Raw genomic sequence first — 24,864 nt, forward strand, 5'->3', positions numbered from 1 at the left:
TCTTCATTTCAATGCTAACTCATCATAGGATGTCTCAGTCGAATCATACAAACTTGAAATGCATCAACTGGAAACCCTAAAGCTGAGACTACCAACTGGTAGTCATATCAAATGAAACCCCGATACAAACTTTGCATATACCGGTTCACCTTTTTGCATATACCAGTTCATACCATTATACCGGTTCACTTCATTCCATCATACCGGTTCTCTTGCCAGTTTGCTTTCTTCAATATACCAGTTCATACTTTAGCATATTGACATCAATGACAACATACAATATCATCATGTCATCCAACTCTGCACATATGCCAACAATCTCCCCCTTTGGCATTGATGGCAATATACAAAGATATCTCTCTACTTCACATCTTCTCCCCAATCTCTTCCATATTATATGTCTTCAATACTGCAGATATCTTTTCAGCTTCACATCTTCTCCCCCTTTGACAAAAATGCCAAAGTGGAGGCACAAACATCCATGTTCCACTGTGTTGCTCCCCCTAAGGAGTAGCATCCTTCAACACACCAATCCTAAAAAGATTTGACAATGAAATACCTGACTTATGTGGAGCACAACATACCTTTAGTTCACCTCTTGAAGGGGCAACACCTCTAATTCACCTCTTAAATAGATAAATGCAGCCTTAGGTAGAGGCTTGGTGAATATATCTACTAACTGCTCTTTACTGGAAACATGTTCCAATACAACCTCTTTGTTCTAAACTTTCTCCCTCAAGAAATGATACTTGAGCTTGAAGTGCTTGGTTCTAGCATGCAATACCAGATTCTTGGAAATATTAATTGCACCTGTGTTGTCACAAAATATACTCACTAATTCAGATACAGGGACTTTGAAACCACTTAATACATGCTTCATCCAAATTGTCTGAGTACAGTTCATAAATGCTGCTACATATTCTACTTCTGCTATAGACTAAGAGATACAACTCTGCTTCTTTCTCATCCATGAGACTAGTCTACCACCAAGGAAGAATGCACCACCGATTGTGCTCTTCCAGTCGTCCACATTACCAGCCCAATCAACATCAGTAAACACTTTGAGATTGAAATCATTATTGTATGGATACCACAATCCATAATCTATAGTTCCCTTTAGATATCTAAGAATCCACTTGACTGCTACCAAGTGGGATTCTCTTGGACTTTTTTGGAAACGTGCAGCAATGGCCACTACATGTGCTATGTCTGGTTTGTTGTGCACTACATAGTGCAACTTACCAATCATTGACCGATATTCCTTCTCATTCACCAACGTTGAGTCATCCTCTTTTGACAATTTACAACCGGTCATCATCAGCATACCAACCGGTTTGCTGTCTTCCATGCCAAAGGTCTTCAACACCTCTTTGACATACTTGGACTGAGTGATAAAGATACCATCTTTCATTTGTTGAATCTATAGTCCAATGAAGAACTTAATCTCTCTGATTAGTGACATCTCAAATTCCTTCTTCATTTTGTCTGCAAATGCATGGCTCATCTTGTCATTCCACCAAAAATTATGTCATCAACAAACACTTCACAGATCAGAATTTGATCTCCTTCTGACTTCAAATAGATATTGTTATCTTCACTTGTTCTTTCAAATCCAATCTTCATGAGATGGGAGTGTAAACGTTCATACCATTCTCTAGGTGCTTGCTTCAATCTATACAAGGCTTTATGTAGCCTACACACCATATCATTGTCTTCTGATAGGGAAAACCATCTGGTTGCTCTATATACACTTCCTCTTCAAGTATTCCATTAAGGAATGCAAATTTCACATCCATCTGATACACTTTGAATCCATTGAAGGCTGCATATGCAAGTAGCATTCAAACTCCTTCCAATCTAGCTACTGGAGCAAAGGTTTCTCCATAGTCTTCTCCTTCTTCTTGAGCATACCCCTTACATACCAATCTTGCTTTGTTTCTTGCCACTGTGCCATCTTCATTCAACTTGTTTCTAAAAACCCATTTGGTGCCAATAACATTTTTGTGCTCAAGTCTGGGTACCAAAGACCATGTACCATTATTTTCTATCTGGTCAAGTTCCTCTTCCATAGCCTTAATCTAGTCTTCATCTTTGTGTGCCTCTTTAAATGTTTTGGGCTCAAATTCAGAGATCATGCAAGAATTTTATCTAACCTTTCTTCTTGTAAGAGTTCTTGCATCCTTATCTCCTATGATCTTCTTTGGATCATGATGTAGCTTTACATACCTGGGAATGATCTTAACTGATTTCTCTTGTTTTTCTCTTCATCCTCATCTTCATCTTCATCTACATCAGCATCTACTAGTGTAGGTTCACTATTACTTGTACTAGGTTGTTTTGCAACCGGTTCCCAGAAGGTTACATCCAATTCATCTACTGCTCGCTCATTGTCGGTTTCCTCAGGTTTTTCAGAGGTTTCATCAACTCTAACATTGATACTTTCAACAATTCTCTGAGTCCTATTGTTAAAACATTTGAGAGCTTTGCTCTTGGTGGAATACCCTAGGAATATTCCCTCATCACATTTTGCATCAAACTTTCTCTGGTGTTCACTCCTCTTGATATAACACTTGCTACCAAACACTCTGAAGTAGCTTACTACAGGAGTCTTACCGATCCAATACTCATAAGGAGTTTTATCCTTACCTTTCTTGATGAATACCCAGTTCATAGTGTAGACTACAATGCTCACTGCTTCTCTCCAAAAAGTGTGAGCAACCTTCTCTTGAATCAACATCGTTCTAGCTGCTTCAACTATAGTCCGATTGTTCCTTTCTGCTAGGCCATTCTGCTATGGAGTCTGAGGGGGCAGACAGTTGCCTCTTGATGCCATTCTCTTCACAGTACTTATTGAACTTACTAAAATTGAACTCACCTCCTTGGTCAGTTCTAAGGCATTTGATCCTCTTAACGCTTTCCTTTTCAACTAGTGCTCTGAAGGCTTTGAACTTTCCAAAAGCTTTAGACTTGTCTTTCAAGAATGTGACCCACATCATTCTTGAGCAATCATTAGTAAGAATCATAAAGTACCTATCTCCTTGAACACTACTAGTTTTCATAGGACCACACAAATCAGTATGCACAAGATCAAGTAAATTATCTGTTGTGAAAGATTTACCTTTGAAGGTTGAGGAGGACATTTTCCCCAGCTGACATTCTCTGCACAGAGGATTCTCTAGTTTGTTCAGCACAGGCAATCCTCTAACTACCTTGGTCTTACTGGCCTTCACAACATTATCAAAATTTACATGGCAGAGTCTCCTATGCCATATCCAACTGTCATCAAGCTTAGCCACTAGACATTAACTAATATTTGTATTTAACTAAAATAAGTTACCTTTGGTCTGCATACCGGTGGCCATCAGTTCACCACTCTTTCCTTTTATTTTGCATACTGCATCTTTGAATTCCAGAGTGAGTCCTTTGTCATTCAACTGGGCAACACTCAAAAGGTTACGCCTGAGACCTTCTACCCAATACACATTATCAACACTGCTTTTTCAATTTAGAGATATGGACCCTTTGCCTTTTACCATATATGGTGCATCATTACCAAATCAGACTACACCTCCATCATACCCTTCCAGTGATAGAAACTTTCTTTGGCCACCAGTCATGTGGTGAGAACATCCACTATCAATAATCCACTCATTAGAATTATCAAAGCGGGAGACAAGAGCCTTCTTGTCTAACACATCTTCCTTAATGGCTACAAACACTATGTCTTCACTTTCTTCATCTTCTGATTCATCATCAATGACACCTTCATCGAATGCAACAAGACAATTTCTCCTATTTCTTCCTTTGAGCTTTTTAAACTTCTCCGGTTTGTCCTTATTATCACTATTAGGATAGTTGATAGCAATGTGTCCTATCCTATTGCAAGAAAAGCATTTCAAAGGGAGCTTACCTCTATATTTTCTAGTTCCCTTAGGAAGTCTCTTGGCCAGAAGAGCTTCAAATTCCATCAGGATCTCCTTATCATCCATATCTCTGCTTTGTCTTGATTCACAGCTAATACTAGCTTCTTTTCCCTTTCTAGATAGTGCAGCAGATGCTCTAAAGGTTGAATTAGTCTTCTGAACACTGCCATCATAACTATTTAGCTCATATGCAGTCAACTTGGCAATGATAGAATCAAGGGATACCTTTGTCTTGTCAATAGATCTCAACTCCTGAATAGCAGCAACCCTTATTGCATAGACCAGTAATAAGGATCTCAAAACTTTGCTAACAATGGTGGAATCATCCATTGTACCTCATGCACTCTTGATATCTCCAACAACAGTTTTAATTCTTATCCCATATTGTTGAATGGTCTCTCCTTCAACCATCTGCATGTCTTCAAACTTTCCTCTAAGTCTTTCTTCCTTAGCTTGCTTCACATGCTCATCGCCGCCATAGATAGACTCCAGAGTATCCCATACATATTTGGGATTGTCTTTATCTTGAACATCTATAAAATCAATACCAGATAGATTGTTGATAAGAGCTTCCATGACTTGCCCATTCTCCTGAATTTCTCTTCTTTGATCATCAGTGAGAGTACCGATAGGGACAACATAAGTATTCTCAGCATAGTTCAAGTTTTGAGCACCCATGCTTTTAATGTATATCTTCATTCTGTCCTTCCATATCTTAAAGTTATCTCCATTGAATTTAGGACCTTCCCTCTTCATCATTAGAATAGGATCTTTTCCTCAAGCGGTTAAGCTTATAGCATAGAGGACCTAAAGGAAGCTCTGATACCAATTGATAAATAATGATGAATAGTAAATACCCAGTAGATACTGAGAGGGGGGGGGGGGGGGTGAATCAGTATAGACAAAAACTTCCTTTAACAACTTAAACTGCAAAGACTCCACTGACTGGCAAACAATATCACCGATCTAAGACAAGGCACTACCGGTAACACACAGTATGACTGTGAAAGACATAAACTGGTTCCTCTGGATCATCTTCAGACCTAACATCTCATCTCAACTTTACCCATATGCTTAAGCAAGTAAAACATCATAAATACAATGAACATTGGATCAACATGCTTTACTGCTTAACAGAAAACACTAAAACATCACATGAAAAAGCATCACACATAACACACTGATTTTTCACGTGGAAACCCAACTGGGAAAAACCACAGTGGGGATGAATACCCACAAGTTGTTCTTGAACTCTTATGAAGTTCGCTTTGTTAGGAGCCTAGTCCGGTTAAGGACTTTACAATAGGTTCTGCTAGGAACCAATCCTGCTAGGGATCACCTGGTTAAGGGATGGCTAAATACCCGGTTAGAGGTTAAAACCCTGTTAAAGGTTACCTTGTCAGAGGATTTAAAGAACTCAATGATTTTGAGTCACCTTGTTAAAGGATTTACAAAAAGCCTATTAAAGCTACCCGGTAAAGGGATTTTCCAACTGCTGAAATGGTTAGAAGTCAACAGGTAATACATTGATCTGATAATAGCACTCAATGCCAAGACAGATCCACTTCAGTTCCTTTACATCTACAATCACACTCTACAGATCTCTACTCACTGCACTGGTCTAGCAAGAATCAAGTATCTCTTCACTTGGATACACACACAACATTTACCAACAACTTCAAATGAGAATCATCATCGACCTTATAGACAACAATTAGGTCAGTAGTCAAAACCTCAAACCCTAAGCATCTAGGTTAACAATACAGTCGGTCCAATCTTGACCGTTCAATCACATTGCATAGGGTAAAACAATCTTGAACAAATCTCAAGACGTTCTCCATCGTTTGTTCTTCACTACTTCTGGAAACTGATAACCCATCATGCGCTCTCCACCGTTTATTGAGACTTCGCATATTCTCGAGGTAGATAGAATCAATCTTCTTCATGCAAGATCCTCAAGGAAATTCTTCATGCGCACAAGGCTAACGTGGAAACACAATCTGATCTTCATTTCAATGCTAACTCATCACAGGATGTCGTCGGTCAAATCACATAGACTTGAAATGCATCAATTGGAAACCCTAAACTTGAGACTACCAACCGGTAGTCATATCAAATGAAACCCTGATACAAAATTTGCATATACCGGTTCACATTCCAACATACTGGTTCACCTTTTTGCATATACCGGTTCATACCATTATATCAGTTCACTTCATTCCATCATACTGATTCTCTTGCCAGTTTTCTTTCTTCAATATACCAGTTCATACTTCAGCATATTGACATCAATGACAACATACAATATCATCATGTCCTCCAACTCTGCACATATGCCAACAGAAGTGCCAAAGAAGACTTCAGGGGAGCCATTTACCAGGATAGACATTCTAGGGGAGGAAATGCATTCATAAATTAGGTTTATCCATGATTTAGCAAAACCAAAGGCTTCTAGACATTTACAAAGGAAGTGTCAGTCCACTTTATCATAAGCTTTCTTAATGTCTAGCTTGATAATCATACCCAGTTCCTTGTTTTGTTGGATGGAGTGAATGGCCTCTTGGGAAATGATAATACCATAAAAAATAGACCTGCTTGGGATAAAACCCGTTTGATCTTCACTTATAAAGAGAGGGAGCAATTTCTGCAGTCTATTGGCTATAGTTTTGGAGAGCAGTTTGTAAATAGTATTGCAAAGAGAAATTGGTCTCAAATCGTCAAAGTTTTCTACCTTTTCCTTCTTAGGAATAAAGGTAATAAAAGTGTTGTTGATTTCCTTGAGTATCTTACGTGAATTCCTAGCTCCCTCTAGTGCCCTCATTACATCATCCCCAATAAAATGCCAGCACTTCTGAAAAAAGGCAGTTGGGAAGCCATCATGGCCTAGAGCTTTGTCAGGGTTCATCTGATTAAGGGAAACTTCCACTTCCTCTTTGGTAAAACTAGCACTCAAACTCTTATTTTGTGCATCAGTAATAATTTTTGGGATGCCAGACAGGATAGTATCTTAGGAGCTAAGGTTAGAGCCTTCCCAATTATTCAGCATGTTCTCAAAATACTTGACTGCCCCTACAACAATTTGGTTAGGGTCCTTTGTATAATGTCTATCACCTAATTTAATTTTGGTTATTTTGTTTACTGACCTCCTCTGTTTAGTGCTATTGTGAAAAAACTTAGAATTCCTATCTCCATCCCTTAAACAAATCTCTCAAGACTTTTGGCACCAGAAAACTCCCTCCTTAGCCAGTATATCCTCATAATTCGCAAGTAGCCTTTTTTCTTCCCCGAAGAGAGTCTAATCCATCCATTTATCCATAACTATCCTATTGAGCGCACTAATCTCACCCTCAATTCTGGCTTTTGTTTCAAAAATATTACCAAAGTGCTTTTTATTCCATCTCAGCAAGTTATTCTTAACCACCTACATCTTGCTAACAACATTAAAAAGTCTAGACCTTATGAGCTCTGCCTCTTTCCACCATTGCTCAATCAGTCCCAGGGCCTTCTCATCTTTCAACCTCATCAATTCAAATTTAAAAGGACATCTTTTGGGTTTGTATTCCTCTATAATTGATAATTGAATGGGATAATGATCAGAGCCAGAGATGGGGAGGACTTCTGCGCTAAGTGAATAAGGGAAGTTGATTAGACTTCCCAAAATAAAAAACCTATCCATTTTTTCCGCTATGTAGCTAACGCCTAACCTCGTATTATTTCAGGTGTAAGTATCCTCCGCATTCTTAATCTCCATAAGACTGGTTCTCTATACCCAATCATTAAAATCCTTCTTTGATTGTGAAGTTGTACCGATCTCTCCCAATTTCTCTTTTGGTTCCAAGATGGCATTAAAATTCCCCCCAATGATACAAGTCTGGTTTGGGATAGTATTTAGAAATAGATCTAGGTCCCTCCACATCCTTCTCTTATCCTTATTTTGTGTTGAACCATATACATTTATAAGCATAAATTGAACCTTGTTTTTGATACTCTTAACCCAACCACTCATCCAGTGTGTCTGGCTCTCGACCAACTCAAAGGTGACCATTCTAGGGTCCCAGATTACCGCCAAGCCACCTGAGGCTCCAATAGTCAGATGTCCTATCACCTCCCTAAAGCCTAGTGCAGACACTTAAAAATAATTATTTTCAATTATTTTTAATTCCTCACATAATTAATTAATTAATTATGTTAATTCAAATTCTCCTCAATATTAATTAAATATAATTGATATTGTCACTATAGTATGTGATTGATTTATTTAATAAATCAATCCCTTTCTTTATTCTTCTAAAAAATGAATTCTCACAAATCTCCCTCTTAGCTAATTAATTTCAATTAATTAGTTAACCCACATGCTTCCTACAAACCATCTTCTTAATTCATTATTAACCTAATAAAGTCTTCTAGAAACTCCCTAAACTCACTTAACCTTATTCTTCTAATTTTTAATTCCCTCCACTCATTCTCTCTCCTAGTCAAATCCTCTTACAAATCCTAATCCCACCTAAAATTTCCTCTAATCCCCCTCCTAATGAGTTGCTAATGGCTAATCATCATGATTAGCCACGAAGTCAACTCCTTGTCCCTTCCATCCAACCACTAGCTTTTAATGCTCTTTTCCTAGGTGAATGTGAGATCTTCAAAATCTCACAATCCTCTAGGCATCCCCTCTCCCAAGGAATTTTTAATTCCTCCTTATTCCTCCAATCCCCAGGATTATCCCTTTTTGGAGAATTTTAAATTCCTCCTCCCCATTCTTCAAGGAATGTCACATCCCTTGCCCCTCTCAAGGCACATTGGGAAGTCTTCCCAATGCACTTTTCTCTTCTCGAGGTACCTTGGGAAGTCTTCCCAATGTACCTTGAGGAGTGTGGAGACAAGAAATGACTTTAAGGCATATCTCTTGGTCTCCACACCCTCTCTTGGGCCTTGTGGGAGCTCACAAGCAATCCCAACCCTTCATCTTGAATCCATCCTAGCCATCCATTTTTCCTCTCCTCTTCCTATAAATTGAGGATGCCATCCCTTCATTTTTTATCTCCAAGTTCAGTAATCTTATGCTGCCCTTTTAAGCCTAGGAAAATCATTTTAGCATCCTTATCATGTCAAAATCATCCTACATCCACACTTAATCATCTCATTTCCATCATCCTCCAAGATCCGTCTCATTTGTGCACAATATTGGAGAGCCATCCACATCAAGCAAGCAAGAGGAGCACATCAAGTGGAGCGTCATCCAAGGGCGCCTTCACTTCATCAAGTTCCATCCGAAGGAGAAGGTATAAGGTTTGTGAGGTATATGCATTCATTCTTGTTCTTGTTTTAAGCATTTCAAATTATGTCTTTGATTTCATATGATTATATGTTTGACTTGCATGCTTATTAACTAATCCACCTCACAGGTCTTTTTCCCCTCTTCACCTAGTTTTCTCTTAAAGGTCTCAATATCATCTGAGTTAAGCTTGGTTTCTTGTAGCATAATTATCTCATAACTAGTGGATGTAATGAAGCGTTTTATGATCCACTGCTTGTTAGGGGTTAGGGGCATTCATGGAGTTTCATGGCTCCTTGGGAAGGTGCTTCCCCTTCCCTGTGTCAAACATAGAGGTTAATTTTACCTAGCCTTCTGCTGACCCATCCATATTTCTCAGCTCTGATAGATATTCCATGCCTCTTCTTTTACACTGTTTAGCAAAATCTGGGGTTTCCAAGCCCCACTCGTTATGGTCAATCCCCAAAACATCCTTCCTGAATTCCCCTACCTCTTTATCTTCGTTGCCCAACCCTTCCCCCAACTCATTCAAATTGTTGGCCTCTTCTACCACATCTTCTAATTCCATGATCTCAGCAATTAGGGCTTGTTTCTGGAGAACTAATTCATCTTCATCTACAATTTCCTCTATGAATCTATCCATAAGATTACCAATGACTTAATTGCAGGCTTGGTTGACTAAATCCTCCTTCCTTTCTACTAGTGCCACATCCTTGTCACCTAGTAATATGTTATCTCTGCTCTCCAGCATCTCAGGGTGCCCATTGACCATCTCGATATCACAATCCACCTTTTCAGTAATATTGATTATCTCCACAGCCCTCACGAGACTCTCATGTGAGGGCTCCTAACTCCCACCAACCCTTAGCTTGGTCTCTAATCTTTTACTAAGACCAATTTCATAACCTCCCCCTCGGTTCTGCCTAACTCTTGATTATGGACCACCTTAAGAGGTGATGGTAATGATATATTATCATGCGAAGGGTTAACCATGCCTGGTTGGACATTTCCATAAAAAATTACAGTCTAATTATTTTATGGGGGCTTATCCAATGCTGGTGGGGAAGCAAGGAGAGGTGCCTTATTCAGCACTATTTCTCCTTCTTCAATTTTGGAGGGAGGGTTTGGGATAGAGATCTCCTTGTCCATTCTAGATAGACACCCACCGCCCTTAGAGCCCTCCTGATTATTTTTATGCGAAGGATTAACCAAACCAGGCTGAGCATATCCCATTGCATTATTATATACCTCTTGAGGGTCATTATTTATGATGAAACCACCTATTTCATTGTTAAATTGAATATCTACTCTGTCAAATGTTTCTTTATGCTTATCTATTTTTGAGGCTTGAAGTTTTTGTATGCTAGGGTTAGTCCTTTTGCAAATGATAAATTCTCAGAGACTGGGCCATGATACCATACTGGAGATAAGATATAATTACCATCTACTGTTTCTAGGGTAATATTCTTTAAATACTTCATGCCAGGTTGTCTACTTTTATTAAAATTTTGATGTCGGATTTTTCCAACCAATTCACTTCTACGGCTATGAATTTGACTAATATATCCCCAATTTCTATGAGAATTTTAGCATGCATTAATTCAATAGGAACATTATGAATTTCAATCCATTTCGAGGTTGATTTGAATTCAATTTTTTTTGCATCGAATTTGGCTTGCCATTCGATAAAATTCACTCCTTTGTAAAAAACATGCTCCGCATTCAATAGCTTAGATTTCAGCAATTTTTCATGACATTCAATATATAGAAAGTTATTAGCTAGGGCAGTGATACTTACTTGTCCTTGGAATGTCTCTTCCCACCATTTGGCTATTTCTACAAGGGGTTGATCATTTCCTCCCCACTTTGCAAAAAGCCAATGCTCTTCACAATAATTCCTTAACTTCAGGGCAGCATTGGGGGTCAAAATCTTAATGCAATCCAAGTTGGGAGTAACCAGCTTTAGGGCACACTCGTTCCTTGATTCCTTGAGGGCATCATTACATTCGTGGTTAAGAGAATTCCTCATTACCAGAACAAGCTCGGTATTTTTTACATTATGGCATCGATATGGCAGGGCCTTTCCTCCACCATCAGTAGGTTTTATGAAACCCTTCGCTTCGTTGATGCATGGTTGTGAACTCTATAGGGGCTTTTGAAGGGATTGACACGGGCCGAAAGTAGTCACCTTGGTTCCCAAGGGGATGTGGTTTTCCTTTGTGGCGCAACCTGGGATTCGTGATGTAATGGGAACCGCCCAAACATTCAACAGATCTAGTGAAACCCTAGCTTCCCTTCTTTCAGCTCTAGCAGCTCGCCTGCTTTTCACCACTTGCCATGGCTAATTTTGCAGAGGGGGGGGCCTGCCGGTGGATGGAAGCTTTCCTGCATTATAAAAACCTTTACTCTGGTAGTTGTGTTATCCGCCGAAATGCAAAGCCATTTCATTCCAATATCTATATATTTATTTTATTTGTACATATTTAAAGAGTTTTTAATTTTTATTTTTAATTATGATTTATCTATTATATATTTTATCAAAATTAAAAATCTAGTTCTCATTATCTATTCTAAAATCCATTATAACAAAAAAAGTACTTTCAATATAAGGAAATCAAAATGACTTAACACAAAGGAAATGAGTTCCAAAAGAGATGGAATACCAAAATAGAATAGAGACAATACCCAAATTATCAAAGCAAGAACCATACAAAAAAAGAAAGCCTAAACAATGTTAGATCTAGCTCCAGGTAACTACACACATTTCACCCTTATGTGTGAGTGAGATAGACTTGAGAAGATCTTTATTACTCCTTTGCAAAATAGTCTATGAAACATATTTTGTAGGGTCCCCATATATAGAATAACATGATAATAAATCTCTATAATTGACTTGACCATAGGTGTCTGGGGAGAAGAATGATCAGATGGAGAAATTAAATGTGAGGATCAATAGTAGGACCACGAGAAGTTGTGATAGCACTAATGGAGACTTAGGAGCAACCAAAATAAATAACAAAGTAACCATGATGGGAAAAGAGGAAGGCACATCATTAGGAGCCATGGGCATTAGAGTATCCAAGTCAAACCTAAAAGTAGTAGTAAAAGATGAACTCACTAAAATATTCTTAGATTGAACCCACACATTTGAATAGAGCTTTCAAAAAACATTAATACGCAGTGAGGGAGAGAATTCTTCCACTAGATAAAAAAGATTGGCTTACAAATAAGACGAGCACAATTAGAATTATGATATTATGTTTATCCTTATAAACAATAATACATATACATACACATACATATCTTTTATCTATTTATATAATGTGTGTGTGTGTGTCTATATATATATATATATATATATATATATATATATATATATATATATATAAGATAATTATTGTTTACTAATAAACAACTTTCATCTATTGTAAATATTTATTTAAATATTAAATTACAAAATTTGTAAATAATTATTTTTTAAATAAATATTCAATAATTATCAACTTTTAATGATAAGAGAATATATTTATATTAAAAATTCTTAGATAATTGTTTATTTATTTGTAATATTTATAAAATAAATATTTTATTTACAAAAAAATCTCAATAAACTTATGAATCACTCAAAGTAAGCTCATAACACATTTAATTAAAAATGCAATAGTTGTTATATATTAATACAAAATATAATAAGTACTTTAAAAATATCATTGATATGTCATGCTTGGTCTTTATAATACTTTAATACCATAATATTTTTTTTAAAAATTAGAAAAAAAATCTCAATAAATACTCTAATATCATAATTTAAAAAATAATTAAATTAGAAAAAATCTCAATAAATTTATCAATCATTCAATGTAAGCTCATAATACATTTAATAGAAAATGAAATAGATATTATATATAAATATAGAATATTATAACTACTCTACAAATATCATTGATATGTCCTTGAATTTTCCATGAACTTGATGTTTATAATATCAAAATAAGAGAATACAAGGCTTGATCCAGTGAGAGCGGTAGGGGGAAAGAACCAGGAAGAAAACCCCCTACCCTAGCTCTATTCCTTATACAAAAATACTAGCAATGGAGGCTGGATAAGTACAAAACATCAGATGCCAGATAACAGAGGCCTTTAAACAAAAAAAGAGAATAACCAAAATAGAGAAGCCAGAGAGAGGTGACAACCGAAGTCAATGGGAGTCTTCAAAGTCAACATCCACAGAAGCATGAGCCGCATCCAAGACAATAGGGCATTCAGTGCCACAGTTTGAGTGAGCCGTCGATTCTGCCTTCTCCCTAGGGAATCGGTAGTCATTTGGGAACCACTCCTCGCCAAGCCTAAACCCCTAGTCATTACCATCAACCAAATCTCCATTCTCTAGAATCCCAAATCCATCAGCACCCGCTAACTCTTCATCTTGAAGAAATTTTGCCCTCCATTCCGACGTGAAGTCATTTTGAATGCCAGCCGCTTTAAGCAGAAATTCAATATTCTTGGTAATGGCAGGCCAGGTTGCTTGAAGAGCATCAAAGTCCAGAGAGTTCACAATCACAAACTTCCTCGCCTCCACCCCGTTGCCCAAGGACATATAATAATTTTGGGGAAGTGGTATTCTCAGGTTGGCATCAATATTGTCCAATGCAGTATCAATTCCCCCCAACAGGCGATGTTTAAACACCATTTGAGTTAACAGCTGGCTTGCTAGTCCCCATGTATATCACCATTGCAAGGAAAAAGGTCGAGATATCGACATTGGCTCTATACCTATGATAAGCCATAAGGAATTCCTTCCCCAGTATCCTTTTAAGGTTGTGAAGAATAAGAGGGTGTCGAAAGTAGAGGACCTCCTGCAGATGTATGTCAGTGATTTCACCTAGGAAGGTCATCTATCGATAGGAAGCTTCAAGGAGAATTGGGGTCTCCATAGCAAGTCACCGAGTGAAGAAAGCAAATGTTTGATGGAAAAATGAGGGCATTCCATTGTTAAATAGCAAGTCATCAAACCAGGGGATACAACACCAGGCAAGTAGTTCATGCCAATTGAATACACACACACGTGAAATGCCAGTGTCCACATATCTTCTGAGCCAAAGATCGTCAACTTAATGTCGACCGACTTTATCTATCAAGTAATTATAAACAAATCTTGAAACGATCTAGTCGTAACTAGATATAAAAAGTACGTCGATCAATCCACCGGAAACCACGACCATTAGGTTAAGAAGATGTTTATAATACTTTATTATCATAGTATTTAAAAATAAATTAAAATTAATTTTATAAAATTAATAAAACAGTGCGCTTTTTTAACTCATTTCAAACAGTCGGCTCACTTCAATCTAAGAAAATCAAGTCTATTTAATTCCAAAAAAATAGAAGTCGAGTTTCACCATTGAAAAACAACAAAGGGAAACTGTAAATACTTCTCTAAAATTGATTAAAATTTCTCAACAATATACAATTAAATTCTTGAAGCGCTATTTTATTCGCAGGAATGGAGCAGGATTTTCTTTTGGGAAGTTCTAATTCTCAGTTACACTCTATTCTATGTACTCTGCAAGACGAAGAAGCAGATGATATCACTCAAATTGCAGCTCTGACTAACCTCTGCGAAATTCTGGCTATGGCGTCTGAAGAGTTTCATGTGGATTCTTTTATTCCAATTTTAGTAAGGTATTTAAAGCAGCGGAGTCCTGAAATAAAACTATTGGCTACTAGAAGTTTAACATACATTTGTGATATTTTCCCCTGGTATTGCTCGAATGTTGTTTTCGAAGGTGCGATTCCAGTAATGTGTGAGCACTTGCTCACCTCATATTACTTGGATTTAGCAGAGGAGGTATGTTTATGCTTTTTAATTTAAAAGTTTAAAGCAATTTTACATTTTATCTTTATTGTTTTGATGAGATTTAATGCTTAAAACCCTTTCAAAATTCATGTTTCATTAATCAAAAACTACCGCTATATATTTTCATGCAATGCAGTTTGTGTAGTTTCAAATTTGAGATATATATATATTTTATTATAACGGTGCCTTCCATTGCACTGCAGTCTGTACTGGCATTGGAGAAGATCTCTCGCAGGCGTGCATCTAACTGCCTTCGCGATGGTGCTTTTATGGCACTATTGTTAAATCTGGAAATTTTTTCTAGTGCTATTAAGGTAGTTTTCTAATCTAAGGCCTCTTAGTACATTTCTCTGAATTTTGAATTACATGTTGTGGCTAACAAATTTAAAATTTTACAGAAACATGCATTGTCAACTGCGGCAGAAATTAGCTTAGAGCTTTCACCATCTACCATTGGTTTGGTTATGGAAGAAGTTCCGATACTGTTGGGTGTTTTATCAGATCCTGATGCTAAGGTACCTTTTAAATTCTGATTTTCCACAGACTGTTAGATTATCTTTAGATTGCCATTATACACTGTAGTCTTGAACTCTGGGATCTGAAGATGTAGTCACTTTTATCTCTAGTTTCTCGTTTCATGCAGTGTTATGGGTCAATGTGGTATAGTTCTCTTAGTTCAAGATATTGTTATTTAGCTACTTGTTCAGTATTCACTTAATAATGGGAGTACTGTTTAATAAAAAATGTGCTGGATTTCAGATGGTAGAACATGCTTGTGTCTGTTTATCTCAAATAGCAAGAGCTGCAGCTGCTTCTCAAAAGAATTTAGAAGAGATTTCTAACTATGGCCTGGTAGCCAAAGCTATAAGTTTGATATCTGTCACCAACTCAATCAGTGGCCAGGCATCTCTTAGTTCACCAGGATTCATGGTATTTTTTTTCAGATTATTTGGATGACGGGCATTTGAATCCTAATGTGATTTTTTTAATTTGGAAGTGCTCAAATAACTCTTTTGGTTTGCTCCAGGCTGTGATTGGACTGCTTTCAACATGTGCAAGTGCTTCTGCTGTATTGACAGGACAAATGATTGAAATGGGCATCTCTAGCATCCTTAGGGATATTCTTACTGCTTCTGGCATTGTATCGCAGATGACAATTCCTCTGTTTTCAAACAATTCAACTAATCAGGTTCATTCTCCTCTTTTTAAAGATATTTGTTCCATGTTCAATTTGTATATTTGTTATTAGACTTCAGGACAGTTGTTAATTGACTCGACATTGTTTTTCCCACAGTTGCAGAAGATTGTCTCCTTTGTGAATGATCTTCTTCCATCGGTATCCAATGAGAAAATTTCATTTCCCACCAGTGATGAACGTGATGATAGAGATAACTCCGCTAGAGAAAAGCTATTTCAAGAAAAACCTGAGCTTTTGGTGCAATTTGGAATGAATCTTTTTCCACTTATGATTCAGGTAACAATTACTATAAATTGAATCTAGTTTAGCATTAACATTACTTTGCGGTATATAATTGTCAATGCTTTTGCAGATATATGGTTCAAGCATCAATGTTCAAGTTAGCCGCCAATGTCTGAAAGTTATCAGCAAACTATTGTACCTCAGCACTCCGGAGATTTTGAAGCCATTATTCAAGGAAACCAACATATCAAGGTATATCTCACATGGTGCAGTCATTTTTTAAATGTTTACCTTCTGGCTTTTATATTTCAACACCCATAACTTACTTGTTTTTTCACATATCTGCAGATTTTTGGCGGGAATTTTATCAGGCAAAGATTTTGAAATTTCACTTGCAGCATTACAGATGGCGGAAATTTTAATTCAGGAACTTCCGGACATTATGTTCAATATGTTCATGAGAGAAGGTGTTTTTCATGCAGTGGGTACACTTATATCTACAGGGAGCACTGTCTCAGGAGAGGATAAAACTCATACAACATGGAATACATGGTCGGAAAGTGAAGAAGAAAGTGAAGCAAATCAAATAAAAGAAATTGTAAGTGCTCATGCAAAGCAATTTAAGGCTACATACTTTGTTTCAAATTCAGGGGCTAGAGCTACAAAAAGTTTTTGCAAGTTGATAAATCTTTGTAAGAAGTTAGATTGGGCCTTGTGTGATTTGATGGGTAAATCAAAGAAGGCCAAACAGAGTAGGGTTGTATATAATAGTCACTATGGTTTAAATGGCAAATTTGAAGGCAACGCCAAACAGGGTATGGGGATATCAAAACGAAAGGGTAAAAGAAGTTGTGCTGTCCCTGATAACAACGAAATACCATCAATCATTGCTAATATTCTGGCCGAACTATGCCAAGATGATGGCGTATCAACTTTTGAGTTTGTTAAAAGTGGCGTCGTGGTATCCTTACTAAATTATTTTGCAGGCAGGGACTTGAAAAGAGATAAGATGTTAAAAGCTGATTCCATTGGGCATCAGTTAGAAACAATGAAAAGACTCGAGACATTTGTTGATATCTCTCTTCCTCTGATTGTTCATGGAAAAGAAACTCCTTTGACTGTTTTAATTCGGAAGCTGCAGGATGCACTTTCCTCCGAAGATTTTCCTATACAATACAATAATGATCCTCTAAAAGTGCGGTTGTGTAGAGCACAAGAAGAAAGATCTCTGAGTAAACACCCTCGATATATTTTATATGTAGAGCCTTTGGCTAGGATCGCTGATATTGAAGATTATCTGTGTCGTAGATTGCAGATAAATAAAACTGAAACCACTTGTACTAGTAGCGTGGCTGAGCCTCGTACCCATGTAACAACTACAGAAGCTGCTGCAGAAGGAATATCCTCAGCAAGATCAAGGCCATCAACCACAACGGAAAATTCTACCAATTCTACACTATCGAAAGGAGGAGAATCAGTCTCAAGCAGTGTTACAACTGATTTCAATGACACACAAATAAGAATTGGGGCTTCAAGGGGAGATGCCTTAGAGAGAGAACCACAACTAAAACAAGAGCAAGGAGGATCTATTGATGAGGTATGCAAGAATGATTTTCCATGGTTTCAACTGACTCCTAGATTTATATAATTACATTTTGGTCATTATTTAGACGTAGAATGCCCATGAAAACTGTGAAAGTTTAAATAACAAGCTGCTGGCAACCTTCTTAAATGTTTTAATAAATCAAAGGTAACGGTACACAATATGATTGATGGATTAATACGCAGTACTTAATTTGTAAGAATAATATTAATGCTCGTGTTTAAGGATGCCAGTTTTTATTTGATGCTCCTGTGTTTAATGCTCTATTTAGTGCCCATTTGATGCACTTTTTGTTTCCAAAAGTAGGATCTTTATGCTGGTCCTGTTGAGCTTTGACAGATTATGGCTATGGATGAATCATGACAATGATTAGTAATATTTTGAAAATCTTGACATATCCTATTTGCAGAGAAAAATACGAGAATAGATGATAATGCAAATATGTTTAAAATATCTGTATATGGCTCTGATTATTGTCTTCACCATTTTATATGTATTCTCAGGAATCGTTGGAAGAACCAACTTCCGTTTGTGTGATGGATGGGGCGAATGGCGTTTTGTTGAGGGATCCTGCAGATGCAAGTGGAATAGAAGGTTAGTTTGTAGTCATTAAGTCATTAAAAATTGAGAATTTATAGAAGGGAATTCTAATATTGAATGGGCATTTTTTTTCATTCTTCAGCAGCTGTTCCAACAATAAGAGCATCATCTATTTGTTCAAAAGGATCCAGCAGAAGTAGGGAACATCCTACGCTGAATTTTTTCATTGCAGGTAAACTGCTAGATAGATCATCAACAGTATATGAAGCAATTAAAAAAAGTGTGCAAGTTGAAGGAGATGATCCAAGTCATTCTGATTCAGAATGGATAAATGAATCGATTCAGCATAAAGTGCATAAAATTAGATATAAGAAAGCAAACACACCGAGAGAAAGGAATTTGAGTGAAACACATCAAATGTATGCTAGACTGATGAAATTGAAGAATTTGCCTTGTATTGGCAAGATTTTGCAAGGAACGCTCCCCTATAATATAGGAGAGAAGGATAGCACAAATGATATTCTATTGCTGCTTCAAATTCTTCATGAAATAAACAAATTAGCTCCTTGTTTGAGAGCTAACAGCTTATCTGATGCATTTGCAAAAGGGAGATTGAAAAGCATAGATGAATTGAAAGCTAATGGTCCCACAGTTCCTCAACAAGAATTTTTTAGTGGCAAGCTGACTCCAAAGCTAGCATATCTGCTAAAAGATGCAGAGGCATTGGCTACTTTCGGTTTGCCAAATTGGTATAACCAGTTGATTGAAAACTGCCCATTTTTGTTTCCATTTGAGATAAGAAGGCAATATTTTATGCTTTGTGCATCACATAAGATTCCTCCAGATCCCTATTTGAGAAACAATGATGCTGTTAGGCTACCACGCCTAAAGGTTCGTGTTTCACGAAAGCATGTATTAAAGGCAGCTGCACAAGTGATGCATTTGTGCCGAGGGCAGAAGGCTGCCCTTGAAATTCAGTATAATAATGAGGTTGGCAGCGGTCTGGGTCCAACTCTTGAGTTCTACACACTTATAAGTCATGAATTACAGAGGAGTAAAATTGGAATGTGGAGGACAAATGCAGAGGAATCAGTTCAGGCATCTCTGGGATTATTCCCTCGTCCTTACTCACCTCATACAGAGTCTTCTGACACAGAAAAATTTCAAGTGATAGAGAATTTCACCCTTCTTGGGTTTCTAATGGCTAAAGCTCTTCAGGATGGCCGACTTCTGGACTTGCCTCTTTCCAGAGCATTTTATAAGCTGCTTCTTGGGAATGTAAGCTTCTTTGATGATACAGCTTTTCTTTCAATTTAGGGTATCAATTGGAACTGACAAGTTATTTGTGCTTACAGGATCTTGATTTATATGATATCAAGTACTTTGACATTGGGCTAGGAACAATATTGCAAGAAATGCAAGCTCTTGCTGCTCGGAAGCAATACTTGGAGTCAATGACAGATGATAAGAGCAAAGAAATATCAAGTTTACATTACCGTGGTGCAAAAATTGAAAACCTTTGCTTTGATTTCACCCTTCCTGGCTTCCCGGACTACCCTCTCAAACCAGGAGGGAGCAGCATCATGGTAAATTCTAAGAATACTCATCTCTGTGGTGAAGTTACCTTTCTATAATATAAAGGATTTTTGTTTCTAGTTGGATTCATCTTATTTTTGTTTTCTGCAGGTTACCATAGATAACATAGATGAGTATGTTTCATTGGCTGTGGATGCAACTATTGCTTCAGGAATCATGCCACAAATTGAGGCCCTCCGAAAAGGGTTTAATCAGGTGAAAGCTTTCATTAGAACTAGCTCTAGATTTGTTTTTATCAATTTGATCTATTGGTTTTAGTAATTTTTGCAGAACTAATTCTAGATTTGATTTATAAAAAAATCCATTTGCCCAAAATATCATGTGCATTTTTATGGAATGATTGCTGATTGAATGCTTATTTCTATCGATTACAGGTGTTTCCCATCTCGACTTTGCAAGTATTTTCAGAAAAGGAATTGGAAACTCTTATATGTGGGGAGCGTGACTTATGGGAGGTATGTATAATGTGGTTTAATTGATGTTTGTATCTTACATTCTCTGTCAATGTCTGATCTTGACTTGTAAGCTCTTTTAGCAGGCTGAAATGCTATGTGATCACATCAAATTCGATCACGGTTATACTGCTCAATGTCCTTTCGCATTGGATGTGAGTATTTGTTCATCAGCTCTTATGTATGGATTCTTAGAGTGTTTTCTACTTTTCTTTAAACAATACCCTTACTTTTTCTCAGAATAGTTCTCTGTTTTTTCCAAAATTTTGAGACTGTGAAAACCCTATATCTGCTATACCCTAACATGCTTTTTTCCCCATTTCCTGAAGTTTCTTGAGATCGTGGCAGCATTCACACCAAAGCTGCAAAGAGCATTTTTGCAGTTTGTTACTGGTTCTCCAAACCTTCCTCCAGGGGGTCTGAGTGCTCTAAATCCAAAATTGACTGTTGTTCGCAAAGTAAGTGCATTGCTCACATTTACATGTTTAACTCCATTATGAGATTTCTTTGAATCTTTCATGTTCTAAACATATTTCTTTGAATGCAGAATCCTACAAATTTAACAGACACTCTTGATATGGATTTGCCGAGTGCTATGACTTGTGCAAATTACCTTAAACTTCCTCCATACTCAACCAAGGTTTGGCCTCCTCCCCACTCAATCAAGGACATTTATACTTTCTTTAATGGCTCTTTGTTTATTGTTTATGGTAGAAAATATTTCTAATAATAACAATAATAATAATTGCAGGAGACAATGCGTGATAAACTGGTATATGCCATTACCGAAGGGCAAGGATCTTTCGATCTCTCATAAAAACAGGGGCGATTTTTGTGTCGAATTATTCCACAAGTTCGCAAGTGTTTGTGCTCCATACCAACATCAAAAATGAAGAAGATATCTGAAAATCTGCACAGCATGTGCTTTTAATTCATTATGTGATTTTCCATATTAAGCCTGTACCTGTAACTCATTATTGGTTTTATATATTGGGCCTGTGCTTGTAATACATGATTTTATAAATAATATAGTGAAACAACATTTTGTTGCTGGCGCTTTATCTGTATATAAGAACTTTTTTTTACATCTAAAATGATTAAAAGTTAGATAATGTATATTTATTTTATCAGAACTATATAATTCCATTATTTTTATTATGAAATGATAAAAAAGTTAGATAATGTATATTTATTTTATCAGAAATATATAATTCTATTATTGTTATTGGAAAATAATTTAATTTTTTTAAAATTTATTATGATTTCATAAAATTTTATAAATTAAATTGTTTAAATCTTACAAAATAAATCAGTAAACTAGATTATGAATGGGGGATCTTATTAGTACTTGCCGTTAGGCAAATACTATTGTAATGAGTTTTTCTTTTTTACCGTTAACTAGTTATTAAAAAATTTAATTTGAACCAATTACAAACAAGGTTTTATTTTTGTTTTTAAAAATATTTTTATTTTCTAAAGTTACTTGTGCAATTTTTCGGAAATCTAAAACAAATAATGTTCGTGACAACCATTTAGACGGAATATAGGTACCAATTAATAATGTAATTTTTTATATTCGAGTAGTCCATCATCATTAGTTTGGTGTTAAATATTTAGATTAATTAATTTTATTTATGTTTTTTATAAAAATATTATCATATAAAATTTATTTTATTTAATTAATATACATAAAAAACTAAAAAGTCATGACAATTAATCTTGAACTATGATCTAATAGGAATTATATTTTATTTTTTTAATATATATAATTTATCATATATTTATAATATTAAATAAAAAATTCATATTGAAAATTTATGGTAGCCTTTTATGCATATGATATGAAATCCTTCATATCAAATTTGAAACCCACTAATAAAAGTATTTCATAGTTGTGTTTCATTGAATGTTAACATAATATAGAATTAAAAAATATTTTAGCTCTACCTATTGATTTTTCCTTTATTGATGACATATGTTCCATATTGTAATGGTTTGACAGTGGAATAATAAATTTGAAAAAAGCTCTTACATAATTATATTCTTGGCTGTCCATATTGAAAAAAGGGTTCCAATGTGATATTAAAACACAAACAAATTTCACATAACCTAAAACTTGCGTCAAACTCTTTTTTCCTAAAATTAGAAAATAAACAAACAATTATGCTATGGGAAACAAAGTATGAGAGCATCATTTTAAATCATGCTATGAATTCATGTACACGTCTTTGAGATTCACTATATGATTGTAGAGGACTTTCGACATAAAACAAAGATACACACTTTCTACCCATACACTTAAATCCTATCCTATAAAATTATCTACAAATACAAACATAATATTAGCTAAATATAATATTTAATATATTTAATTGAATTTCAAATTAATATTATTTAACTCAAATTCATTATATTTCTATAGTCTATGTTGATATTATTATGTAAGATTTCTGGATTAAACTGTGTGAGAATTTTTGCATCAATATTTAGAGAGTCCATGTTGATATTATGCAAAATTTCTGAATTAAACTCTGTAAAAACTTTTTCATCATTATTTAACTGGTTAAATTGATCTCTATAAGATTTAACTTGCTTATAATGAGTGGATCACTTGACCAAAATAGTTTGCACATAATTTTTTTGGGATGCAAATCCATTAACTCTTCCCAAAATCGAAGTACCGTATGTACATTTAAGATGAAATATGGAGGGTTTGTTGGAGATATGGAGGGATATGAGCATTACATTAAAAACTTATAACTTACAAAACAAATCCTCTGTCCAAAGCACAATTCTCCACACAAAGCAAAATTTATATTAATTTTACATTAAAAACTTATAACTTACAAAACAAATCCTCTGTCCAAAGCACAATTCTCCACACAAAGCAAAATTTATATTAATTTTACAGGTAGACAGAATCAGTACGTTGCTCACTAAATTCTGAGACCACATATATATTATGATTCTCTACAAAGCAATATTTCTTAAAAAATCTTCCAAAGCCCTCTATTAAAATTTTACACTAGGGCTTGTCTTGTGAAACAATGTGAATGTTCATTTCACTTATATTGTAAATGATTATTGCTAACAATGTGAATATTCGTTTCTTCCTTCTAATATACAACTTCAATTACACTCAATTAAAAAATTAACAAGGCAAGTACTCGCCACTATGTGGCACTTGTTTCTAATATTATAATTCAACAATAACACTTTAATGGAGTACCAACATAATTAATATAGATTATTAATCTTTAATTTTTTTAATATTAATATAAAATAATCATAAAAATTAATTGTAAAAATATTACTTATTAAAAATAATTAACATCTATTTTAAATAGAATATAATAAATTAAATTGGAGGAAAACCAAACCCTAATATTGATGTTAACCCAAACCATGATATAAACCCTAACCATTATCATAACCCTAATCCTAATCATAACTCTAAGTCGAACCATGATGTAACCATTATACCCGACTATAACACTAACCATAGCCATAGTACTTGCCATTAAATAAAGTTTAATGTATCTTAGATTTTAGTATTTACTTTGATCTTGCAACACATATATATATTATTGAAAATAGTCTAAATAGATATATTAAATATCATATTTCTCTACATAATAATATAAAAAGATACTAAATAATTATATATTGATTTATTTTAATAAAAAGATACTATATAATTATATTTTGATTTATTTTATATTTTCCATGTTGCGCGGTGCCACTCCCACTAGCATATCCTTTTGGAGGCGCCTATTTTTTATCTCCAAGTATTATTAATCTTTAATTTTTTTAATATTAATATAATATAATCATAAAAATTAATTGTAAAAATATTACTTATTAAAAACAATTAACATTTATTTTAAATAAAATATAATAAATTAAATTGGAGGAAAATAGCTTTAGCGAAAAAGAGACATGTTTATCATTTATAATGATTGAGAAAAATTGAAAGGTTTTTTATTTTTTAGGTTCCAGTAGGTGTGTTCTCAATTCTATTGATAAGAGTTTGTAGGAAAATATTTTTTAATTTTAATGTATATTTATTCATCATATTATAATCTTTTTAAAAGAATATAAATAATGATATTTACATAAATGAATTATTTTTATTAAAAAAATTATTATTTCATAAATTAAATTATTAAATTAAAAAATAAAAAAAAGAACTGTTTAAATC

At 35.2% G+C, this 24,864-nt stretch overlaps 1 protein-coding gene across 1 annotated transcript; it reads left to right on the plus strand.

Annotated features, from left to right (window-relative positions):
• Window positions 1–14,698: 14,698 nt before the first annotated feature.
• LOC131049565 (E3 ubiquitin-protein ligase UPL3-like) lies at window positions 14,699–21,663 on the plus strand. The gene is made up of 17 exons (XM_057983626.2): window positions 14,699–15,043; window positions 15,256–15,366; window positions 15,451–15,567; window positions 15,812–15,982; window positions 16,080–16,241; window positions 16,347–16,526; window positions 16,603–16,724; window positions 16,821–18,069; window positions 18,579–18,669; window positions 18,761–19,893; window positions 19,971–20,201; window positions 20,302–20,406; window positions 20,586–20,666; window positions 20,750–20,818; window positions 20,993–21,121; window positions 21,211–21,303; window positions 21,415–21,663. The coding sequence occupies exons 1-17, from the start codon at window positions 14,699–14,701 to the stop codon at window positions 21,478–21,480; spliced, it is 4,455 nt and encodes a 1,484-aa protein (XP_057839609.2). The 3' UTR covers window positions 21,481–21,663.
• The last annotated feature ends 3,201 nt before the right edge of the window (window positions 21,664–24,864 follow it).

Source organism: Cryptomeria japonica, chromosome 7 (genome assembly GCF_030272615.1).
Source record: "Cryptomeria japonica chromosome 7, Sugi_1.0, whole genome shotgun sequence".
NCBI lineage: Eukaryota > Viridiplantae > Streptophyta > Pinopsida > Cupressales > Cupressaceae > Cryptomeria > Cryptomeria japonica.